The sequence below is a fragment of the Vulpes lagopus genome, chromosome 8, assembly GCF_018345385.1.
Source record: "Vulpes lagopus strain Blue_001 chromosome 8, ASM1834538v1, whole genome shotgun sequence".
NCBI classification, from domain to species: Eukaryota; Metazoa; Chordata; class Mammalia; order Carnivora; family Canidae; genus Vulpes; species Vulpes lagopus.
Window position 1 is genome coordinate 18,971,565 of NC_054831.1, and position 11,493 is coordinate 18,983,057.

Here is an 11,493-nt window from a genome sequence, read left to right on the forward strand (position 1 = left end):
TCTTTAGTGGGACCAGAAGGAATGGGGGGGGGAGGTACTAAAGCCACTAAAGCCCTTTGGACATTTGGTTCACACTCTCAGGGCATGGCTGCACACACAGTCTCGCACTAAATGCAGCATTCCCGGGACGACTCGTCCTCAGAACCCAGCCAGTCCCGGGGCCAACTGACAAACGTGGCATCTCGGTGCGGGGAAGGTGGTGCATTTCATTCTCGCCTCAAAATCGCCCTCGGATTTCACATGTCTGACACCAATTCTTCTGTCTTAAACTGTGTGAATGATTTGTGGCTTACAGTTGAGATTCTCTTTCACACAGAGGCTTTTCGTGAGTGTGCCTGGGTGGAGGAGGGAAAGGAGAAAGCCAGAGGTTCACTCTAACGGTGCGTGCCTGTGCCTCTGTGTATTTTAACCTCTGAGATAAAAAGGTGATTTATTCCAGTCAATAAATAATTAGAAATAAATTAATAGCTCAGAATGAGTAGATCATTCCTTCCTCTCAAACAAGAGATGATTAGGTAAAAGTCGAAGAGAGTTTTAATATGGGGTTCTGTCTTTAGTAATAGAAGGGATACAGAGCAACAAAGGAATATTTGTTTTGCTGCATGGAAGTCCTGCTAGCATTTTGTTTTCTGTTTCTTTGTTTTTCAGTGATCATATCAGGACATGGCCTGTACTCTATATGAAATTATACAGATGTAAGTGGTTATAGATGGAAGAATGGCATTTAGCTAAGAGCAAAAGGATTAATGTTGATGCACAAATGAAAATGTCTTTAAAAGCTACAAGAAACCTGAGTCTCATCTACAGCCTGAGGTTTTTTTTTCTAAAGCCACTTTATATTTAAGATTAGCTGTAACCAACATAACTTTTATTTATTGGAAATGTCTCATTTAAAATTACATGTGTCCTATATCAGAATCTAAATATTAAAAAAAAAAATCTGAGGTCAACTGGGATAGCCTTGACCAGCTCACAAAACAAGAACACTTTTATTTTCCTGTCACAACCTACCATAAGTCATGTATCAGCTGCCACCATATGTATCCCAATTAACTGAAATAATACATATTTCATTTCACATGAATTCATACAAGAAAGCTAGGGCCTTGAAGTATAGCAACCAAGCTTGATAGAAAAATAATATGGGGATACATATCAGGAGTTATTCATATGTGCATAATACCTTTTTAACACATAATCCTTACAGGGGAATTGCTAAAGAAATACTTCAATAGGACAAACATGAAGAAATTCATTGATAATGACATTCATTGCCAAGCTGTCTATAATTTTCATGAACATATTTTTAAACTTAAATTAGGACATCTGATCAATTAAGGATGAGTACTCTGATGAGAAAAGAGAAATTTTTGAACCTGGAATTGTTTCAGAATCTCTTGAATGGAGAATTGTTCACAAAAGAAATCATCACATGCCCACTATCTTGTGGTAATCTCCAGTGATCTTCATCTCTCGATGTTTATTTCCTTTTCTGTTCCCTTTCCCACTGAATCAGGAAGGCTGATCTCTGTGATTGAAAAGAATATAGTGGAAATCATGGTGTGTGACTTTCAAGGCTAGGTCACAAAAGACATTGCAACTTCTGCCTTGGTTTCTTGGAAGCCTTGCTCTAGGGGAGGCCAGCTGCCACATTTGTGAGGATCCTCAAGTAACTCCCACAGAAAGACCCACATGGAGCAGAAATTGCCAGCCAAGTCAGTGAACCACCATGAAGTAGACTGTGTAGGCCTACATAAGCCTTCAGATAACAGTAAGCTCAGCCAACATCTAACTGCAACCCCACTGGAGACCCAGAATCAGAACATCCCAACAGAGCCACTTCCAAACTTCTAATCTGCAGAAACTAAGAAATAATGGGTGATAGGGATTGTTTTAAGCCACTAAGTTTTGGAGTAACTTGTTACACAAAAATCAATAGATAATACTTACTGCGCATGAATTTGATGAATATTATGTAGTTATCAAAAATAAGGTACTGCTTTCCCTCTCCGTGCATTCACTCTGTCGTCATTAAAATATTACCTCAAGAACCTCTTAAATCTTCCCGCATCATGCCATGTCTACTACGAATGCCTTCTGCTAAGTCATCACACCATCTTCTCTCATCTGTACTAAAACAGCCTTTTAGTTAGCCACTCTGCTTTGATTCTTGCTTTCCTAAGATCCATTCTCTATGCAGGAGCCAGAGTGGTCCTCATAAAGCAGAAATCAAATCATGCCACCCTTCCCTGTTTAACCCCTTCAAAAATTTCTTATTGCACAAGGAATAAAATTGAAACTCCTTGGTTGGTAGGCCCCTGCATAATCTGGCCTTTGCCCTGCCTTTTACTCTGTCTCATTCTTAATACTCAGCAATGAGCTGAAGACATTTTTCTGGGTTCAAACAAGCCAAGCTTTTGCACTTGCTGTTCCCTCTACCTGGAACATTCTTTCCCCAGATCATTGCATGTCTGACTCGAATCCAATGTCACCTATTTATTAACTAATTTACTACTTTATTGTCTGTTTATGCACACACATATCCCACTGAGGTCCCAGAAAGTAGGGATATTGTCTGTCTTACTCCTTATACTTAGAACATGGGCTGTCACTTCATTAATATGAGTGAAATGTATAGATAAGCTATGCCAAAATATGCATAAATAGAAGCAAGGGGTTGGGGATCCCTGGGTGGCTCAGTGGTTTGGCACCTGCCTTTGGCCCAGGGCGTGATCCTTGGGTCCTGGGATCGAGTCCTGCATCGGGCTCCCTACATGGAACCTGCTTCTCCCTCTGTGTCTCTGCCTCTCTCTCTCTCATGAATTAAATAAATAAAATCTTTGATAGATAGATAGATGATAGATGATAGATAGATAGATAGATAGATAGATAGATAGATGATAGATACAAGGTCTAAAAAAGAATATATAAATGAAAATAATGGTGTTTGGAGGAAATGCTATTTTTTCCATTTTAAATGTATTTTGAATGCTGTTATATTGTTTTTAAACCGTCCATAATTAATTACTTAAACCAGTTAAATACATTGAAGAAGGATTAAAAGGGTACGGATACTTACATTCTGGGGATGATGAAATTTTCTTTTTTCTCATGATGCTTTACCTTTTGACTTTCTGGCTCTCACATAAGATGTTCACTGAGAATTTTCTGGAAGACCTTAACTGAAAATGGCTCCTATGTATAGTTTGTGTAATTCACTCCACTCCATTCTGCTGGACACTTTCCAAAGAGTAAAATACCCAGAATTATTCACAGGAACCCCTTTCAAGCATGAGTCATGGCTTGACCAATTCTGATATCTCACACTCTGTTGCCAAGAGGGAAAGAAGAAATTCTTTGTCCTGGCCATATTTACGGAAAGTTCTCATAAACATTAAACCTTTGCCATTCTAGAAATGTTTATTAAGATGCCTACTAAATGCAAGGCACCTGGTTGGATGTTGTAGACGGAAACCAAGGCATTTACTTACTTAGTCAACCTTTATCTGCTTCCCAAAATGATTTGGAATAGCTTACTACAAGAAAACATGCAAGAGGGAGGAGGAAGGGGAAGAAGGATAAAGAAGAGGAAGAGCAGAAATAGAAAAAACAATAGCCAGTGAAATATGAACAAAACTAGAAAGCTATGACCAAATAGAAGAATAACACTATTAGAATCAACATCCCTAAAAGTTGAGGATCGTTGAAGAAAAACTTCAAATTTATCTCTGCTTACAAAATCTGGCCCCTGCCTTCCAACAGCTTACAGTTAAGCAGAGAAATTAAAATATGGACATAAATAAACAAAGGAATTAAAGAAAAGCTTGAGCATCCTAAGGAACTACAGGGGGACATTAAAAGTACAAATGTGTCCCTTGACCACTACAAGAATTGCACTTTGAAAATTCTAATAACTATGTGCAAATTCCAAGGGCACCATCACAACACACGCCTATGAAGATCTGCTCTGATTCCACAATGATGCATCCCAACCTGACTGCAAAGGAGAGGCAGTACTGGTTAAGAGCATGGACTTTAGAGCTTACTATGAAGTTTGAATCCCAGCCCTTCTACAAACTAGCTGTGTGACCTTGGTCAACTTACCTAATCTTAGCTCTCTCATCTGTGTAATGGGGATAATAATCATACTGGACTGAGAACATCGACATAGAAAGGACTTGATGAGTTAATATATATATATAATGCACTTAGGTCAGTGCCTGGGACACAACAACTATTCTGACAACATTAAAATCTCCATGTGGGGAAAAAAAATAACCAGATTGATTGCTTACCAATTTAATGCTAGGAATGGATCTTTACACCAAGTTGAGCATCTCCCTTTAAGTGATGGGTTTTAGTGTGGACATAATAGTTATATAGTATGTTTCCCATTCAGCCATTTAGCCTGAACTTCCCCAAGTTTTTCAGGAATTTTGAATCACAAATCTATAAAGGATCTGACACATCAACCGTTGAACCTATATGCAGCTAAAACAATTGAGACTGGAGTGGAGGTGGGGATGCGGACATAGCCAGGGCTCCAAAACAAAAACACCAGAATCCAGAACGAACAGGTAATTTTTGGACCCCTGCTCTTTCCACAAGGTGTTGGAACTGGGAGTGGGACTGATGAATGGAATACTCTTGGCTTTCTAGGCATGCTACCCTGTCAAGAAGTTATTAACTCAGTATTTCTTTGTGTTCTATTATGGTAGGAACAATGCTAGATGCTTAGGATAAAATGGTGAGCAAGAAGTCTGATTACCAGGCTTCTGAAGATCACACTATAGCAGGGAATGCAAAATGATCATGGAAACAGATGCTGATTACAAGTGTGTAAAAGTCTGCAAAGTCTATGTAGTCTTAAGAACACAATTAGTAGAGGAATTTGACCCAGTAAGGAAAGGCTTCTCCAAGGGAATACCAACTGAACCTCAACTGGGCAAGAATGAGGGAAGGAAAGAAGAGTGCATCAGATGGAGAAATCAGCAAAAACCCGGTGACAGGTGGAAGAACAGAGGGCCAGGGTGATTGAAGCACCAGAAGTAAGGGGCAAAGGGATACACCAAGATGAGGTCAGAGAAGGAGGTTGGGGTCAGATCTATACAGTCCTTCAAGATCACTTTAAATATCTTGATTTTTATCTTAGAAGAAATGGGAAATTATTGGAGAGTTTTAATCAAAGGGATGACATGACCAAAATTTCCTTTTTAAAGAATGGCTTACTGTAGGATGCTGATCAAAGAAAGACACGAGTAGACACTGGGATTACACACCTAGGGTGGTGTCAGGGTAAATGGAGAGGTGTGGATGGGTAGATTCAAGATATATAGGAAATAATATCAGTAAAACTTGGTTAGATTAGACCAGAGGGCTTGGGGAGAGGAAATGGGAGGCACGATGTCATGCCCAGTCTCTGTTTTGCAGAATTGGGTAACTGGGGAGTGATGTCATTAACTGGGAGAGGGAATACTGAAAGAGAACGGGAGTTTTGGGGGAAGCAGAAGAGATGGAGGTACTGACCCAGGTACTGGATTTAAGGAAATGTTTTTAAAGACTTCAAATCCATTTAGCTTAGGTTTTTTAGTATTTTATTATGGCACACAGGATAGAATATGGTACAGTGTTTACTTCAAGTAATTCTGAAACCAACCATTTCCATTTAGCTAAAGTTACTTTTTTTTACATGTAATTCACACCTGTCTTAGATTTATCATGTGTAGCATCCCATATTTAATGAACATAAATGTAAAAAGCTTGGTTTCTGAGGCGACTCCTAGTCTTTACAGAAGCCAGTATACTAAGAATCTTCATAGTTCAAATCCATAGCATCATGACAAATAAATTATTTTACCTATTTGTGTGGTGACATTTATTTAAACAGAAATAGGTAGTATGAAGAATCAGATAAACTTAAATGGAGATGACTTTGTTCTCAGGTTAAATTCGTTGACTTTTGAAAGTTGTCTAAAGAACAAATACTAAACGAAATTAGCTGACAAAGCAATTGTGTAAGAACAAAAGCAGAAGAGCAGATAATCAGTAATTTCATCTACATTCCACATCAAGCGCAAGTGCAAGAGCTTTCATGACTTGACAGTGAACAGGGAGGATGAATGGGGCATGTGTTTGATGCAATGTCCAACCAGTTAGAGCTATCACTGAAATCCAAATATTTCCCAGTAAAGACATGCAGAGCAGTGGCAATGCAACATACAGGTACATAACCTCCTCCCTTTACTAACCAATAACAATTTCATTATCTATATCCATAGTGTTTTAAAAACTTTAAAATGGGTGGCATCAAATGTTTACTTTGAGGCAACATAATCGGGCTATTAACACACTGAATCATGAGCTCAGGATTGCAGGCAACATGTTTGCAATGGCAAATAATCTTTGATATTCGTACTCTGTCTGTCCAAGGTTATACATGGGAAAAAATTCTTTCTGATTATGTCAGTTGCTTGGGTTTCCACTTCTGCCCATGATATTCAGACAATATTAAAATAATATGGTTATAGTAATGGATGGGTGGGATTCATATTCTATACACATTGCATTAATTATTAAATTACCTATTTACCACAAAAGGTCTATTTATCATATTACACCATTGCCTCCAAGAAAACCATTCCCAACATTATAAAGTACATTTCATGGGACAGAGTATATTGCTAATTATAAAAGAAGAATCCCAGAGACTCCTATTTACTCAAGTTTATTATCAGCAACATTTCTGAGGGGAGCGATTTCATGAATGGTCATGACCTAACTGTATCCCTCCGAATTACCGATTAGTGGGAAAACTGCACTGTAATTGTTAAAATTTAGGACTTAAAAAAAAAACTTGGAGGTCGATAGTCCACTTGGCTTATATTGGTGCCTTAAGATATTTTAATTAAGTCCACAACCACAGCAAGAAATGTCATTCAGTATAACTTTATTTACTATTTATTGCACATGATTCGAGGTCTTTAATTTCTAACCACCAAAGGTTCAAAGGACTATTTTTACCATGGAGTTTAACATTAACATTAGTGAATTCATTTATTCATGTTTTTTTTTTTATTGTAAACATCTGAATTATTCACATTGCCATAGATCCTGAACTCATAAGCGTGGACCATGCACAGGCTGGCAGCAAGCCAGGAAGCCACTCTGCAAGCAAACAGATACTCTGCATAAGGAGAAAAGTCATTAGCACAACATTGAATGTCCAACCTAAGTCATCTCAGAATTATACATATATTGACTTCTTAATTCATATAGTATCTGGAACTCAACTGGTTGGTTGGTGATGGGGTTGACCTGATTTCGGGAGAATTCTTCCTGGAAGGATTAAGGACAGGGGGGCTCAATCTTTCTTTTTAGTTGCTTGCTCCTCCCCAGCACCTTCATCTTTTTTCTCCTCCTCTTCAGCTTCTTTGGTTTCTTCTCCTTCTTCGCCTTCACCTCCTTCCTCTTCCTCCTTTGCCTCCTCGGATTCTTCCTTGGCAGCTTTAAGATAAAAAGACAATGTACAAACTGCAAGTCCAGGGCAAGTCATTCAAAACATTTCTGCTAAGGTTTTGTGTGGTACTTCAAATGTCAGCTTCACCCAAACTTCCTAGCTCCATCTCCCAACACACATGCGATTGACAATGCTGGCCCCTGAACTCAATAGCTCCTTCTTAGAAAAAAGCCAAAGAGCAAAGAATTATTATAAAAAATATTTCTGTTCCTAAGGCCACCAAACTGCTGGGTCAAATAGATTTTTTAAATGTGTAATGAGAATAAAAAGACAGCAGGAGGAGAAAATTTTGAAATGTTACCTTCCAAAAAGCTACCAAGCTAAGCAGAGAGGACAGCCAATTTGAGAAAGTAGGTACTCACGAAAGGCTTCTCAAACACCTGAAGGTATTATTTATGATTCTAAAGTCATATGTGAATAAAACCTCCTTGGCATAAGCAAGGCTTCATTTCTCCTACCCGTCACCTAGCAAATACCTATGCCCTGATTGCTCTTGACCTTGTAGGGATTTCCTTTTTACCATACCTTCTTCCTCTTCAGCTCCTTCCTCTTCAGCAGCTTCTTCCTTCTCCTTTTCCTCCTCCTCAGCTTCTCCTTCAGAGGGGGGTTCGTCCTTGGCTTCCTCGGCCTTTGCAGCCTCGATGGTCTCCTCCACCTCGATCTGTTCCTCCTGGACGTGGCTGGTGTAATAAGATGGGAAGGAGCGAGCAGACATCAAGTAGGAGCTGGTCTGTAACCCACCATAGGCAGATCGGCCGAAGACCTGAGAGCTCTGGGAGTAGCCGCTGGTTATGCTTCCCACGCTGGTGAAACTGAGTCGGGTCTCCTCACCTTCCAAGAGTTTCCTGGGAAGGCAAGGGAGGATGGGTTAATAAACACTAACACAGGAAATATGTTGAACTGCTTGCCTGCTCTCAGCCCACCACTCATCATCCTCCCCTAAATACCACCCTTAAAGGCAAAGGAGAGCAGGAGCAGGTGCAAGGCTGGGAATTATCAAAACTTCATGACCGGGGATATTGTGCCTACCATCAGGAAAAAAAGAAAAAGAAACAGAAAAACAAACAAAATAGTCCTGTCTATTCCATTTAAAATGTAACGAGAAACTAGGAATAGAATTCATTAATATCACAGGGTTAAATTCTTCCCTATTTGTCTAAATACCTTCTTGGAAAACGCCAAAATGCAAACAGTTATTTCGAAGGACTATTCTTAAAGGCTTCTGACTCAATATAAATGAAACCTGATTTTCTTCCTAAACCACAATGGCTGCTACCAGCCCACTGTTTTTTACCTGTAAGCTGCAATCTCAATGTCTAAAGCCATCTTCACATTGAGCAAGTCTTGGTATTCTTTAAGGTACCGTGCCATTTCACTCTTTGTGGTTCTCAATTCATTTTCTAATTTGTTGATTGTGTCCTGTTGGAGGACCAAAAAGAAAAAAAAAATCCAGGCATAAATCCCAATTGCTATCATTTTAGTGTATTACAGCTGCAAAGGCCTAACCTACATAAAACCAAAGTGCACTCCTTAGATAAGATGTCCCCTAAAACAACTGTCTTTTCTCTTTTTTAACCTTTCTTTCCTTGTATTAAAAAAAAAAAAATCCAGCTCAGGAAGCATGAAATGAAAACCAAATAAAAATAAAAATAAAAATAAAAATAATTTAAAAACCTGATAGAAGAAATATTCTTCTTTGTTTTCTTCTAATTGCTACTGTCTAATGATCATCATAAAATGCCTGCAAAAAATTTTTGGTTGATTAAAAAAAAAAAAACTTTGTTTCACATTCATTAGTTAACTATCCAAGTGAAGTGGAAGAAATTACTCCATTTCTTTACAGGAGTAGGAAGTAGCTAGCTAAAAAAAAGAAAAATGACAGTCATTGTATCTAAAATATTTTCTATGTATCTGTATTATTTTTTTCTCCTTCCCAGAAAATGGAGACCCTTAGAAAAGAAATGTCTTTTTGTGAACATCATTACCCATTCCAATTTTGACTGCACTCCTGTCTACCTAAGGGCAAGGAGTGGTCGATAAAACTAGTCTCAAGCATGCTTGGTGACAGGTAGCCTGCAGAACTAACGAGAGCTGTGTGCTGTATTTATGTAGCTGATGGTCCAATGTGGAGGGCAGAGCGACCTGTGGTTAGTGAAGGACATTAGAGAGACAGGCCAGAGGCAACGCCCAGCTCCCATCCCCTCCGCCCACCCCACCCTACCCTGGCAGGGCTGGGCAGCTTTCATGCGGAGCTAGATACAGCTGCACCAGGCACGTCTCCTCGGACTGCAGTGGGGCCCCCACCCCCGCCCTCCAAGTGCCCCACCCCTCCCACACGGTCCCCAGGGAGCCAAGTTCTACTGGCTCATAGCTACCTGCGGAGCCTCCTCGGTGGTCTCCACGTTCCGGGCGCGCCCCCCACCCTTCCCCCACCACTTGCTCCCGCAGCTCCCTCCCCGCCCCCACTGCGTTGTGCACCGTGCCAGACCTGCATAGCACTAATGTCGGCGTTCTGCTTGTCCTCCAGCTCCTGCAGCTGCTTCTCCAGCGCCTCGTTCATGCCCCGGCAGGCTTCGATCTCCAGGGTCTTGGCCTTGAGCAGGCGGCGGCTCTCGGACACCTCGTCCTTGGCGGCGCGCACCGCGTCGGTGTTCTTGGCGGCGCTCTCGGTCAGCACGGTGAAGCGGCTCTTGAACCACTCTTCGGCGTTCTGCATGTTCTTGGCAGCCAGCTTCTCGTACTGGGCGCGGATGTCCTTGAGCGCGGCGGAGAGGTCGGGCTTGGAGGACACGTCCATCTCCACGGAGATCTGCGCGTACTGGATCTGCGCCTGCAGCTCGGCGATCTCCTCTTCGTGCACTTTCTTCAGAAAGGCGATTTCGTCCATCAGGCTGTCGATGCGCTTCTCGAGCTCGGCGCGGGCGAGAGCGGCCTCGTCGGCCCCTTTGCGCGCCTCCATCAGCCGGCCCTCGGCGTCCTCGCGGCTCAGCACCTCCTCTTCATAGCGCGCCTGCAGGTTGCGCAAAGTCTCCTCCAGCCCTTCGCGCTCGCCCTGGAGCGCCTGCTTCTCGTTGGTGGCGTCTTCCGCCGCCAGGCGCAGGTCGCGGATCTCCTGCTCGTACAGCGCCCGGAAGCGGGAGGGCTCGGAGTGCTTCTGGCGCAGCACCAGCAGCTCGGCTTCCAGCACCTTGTTCTGCTGCTCCAGCTCGTGCACGCGCTCGATGAAGCTGGCGAAGCGGTCGTTGAGGTCCTGCAGCTGCGCCTTCTCCTGGGTGCGGATCGACTTGAGGTCGTTGCTGATGGCGGCCACCTGGCTCAGGTCGAGGTTCTCGAGACTGGGCATCAAGGAGCCGGAGCTGGAGGAGTAGCTGCGGCGCACGGACAGCGAGGACGAGACCGGCGCGGAGTAGCTGGAGTAAGCGGAGCGCGCGGTGCTGTAGCCGCTGCGCACGCTGGAGATGTGCACCCGGGGCGTCTCCACGTAGCGCCGCTTGTAGGAGGTCGAGTAGTACGGCTCGTAGCTGAAGGAACTCATGGTGGCGGTCGGAGGCCCTCCGGCTCGCAGCGGAGGTGGGGGGGCCTACGGAGAGAGAAGAAAGGGGAGAGAGGGAGAGGGGAAGGTGGATGGCTGTGTGCGGCTCGGCGCGGTCCTGCCACCCCTATTTATACGCGGGGAGCATCTGACGCAGCCTGCGATCGATCACGGCGCGCCGGGCCAGGGGGGGCAGCGCGCTGCTGCAGCCAAGGGGAGGATTCTGCGCAAAAGGGAAGGCGGGGGCGAGCGACAGGCGGCTCCGGGCTGCGGCGCTCGTCCTTTCCACTTACTTGGCTCCGAGGCCTGCGATTTCTTTTTCCCCCGAGACCCCTTACCCCGCACTCATTTCCCTCCCCAACCCCCGTCCCCATCCTAGCTCCTCCCTGGACCCCGCATCACATGGATGCGCGTCCCCAGTAATAGGTTCTCACTCCCCCACTGA

The 11,493-nt window shown here is 43.1% G+C and overlaps 1 protein-coding gene across 1 annotated transcript; it reads right to left on the minus strand.

The window, feature by feature from the left end:
* Nucleotides 1-5,577: 5,577 nt before the first annotated feature.
* Nucleotides 5,578-11,267, minus strand: NEFL (neurofilament light chain). Its single transcript, XM_041768285.1, has 4 exons — nucleotides 10,005-11,267; nucleotides 8,811-8,935; nucleotides 8,042-8,361; nucleotides 5,578-7,503 (listed from the first exon to the last, which is right to left on the minus strand). Exons 1-4 carry the CDS (start codon nucleotides 11,049-11,051, stop codon nucleotides 7,361-7,363), a joined length of 1,635 nt encoding a protein of 544 aa, XP_041624219.1. The 5' UTR covers nucleotides 11,052-11,267; the 3' UTR covers nucleotides 5,578-7,360.
* Nucleotides 11,268-11,493: the final 226 nt, after the last annotated feature.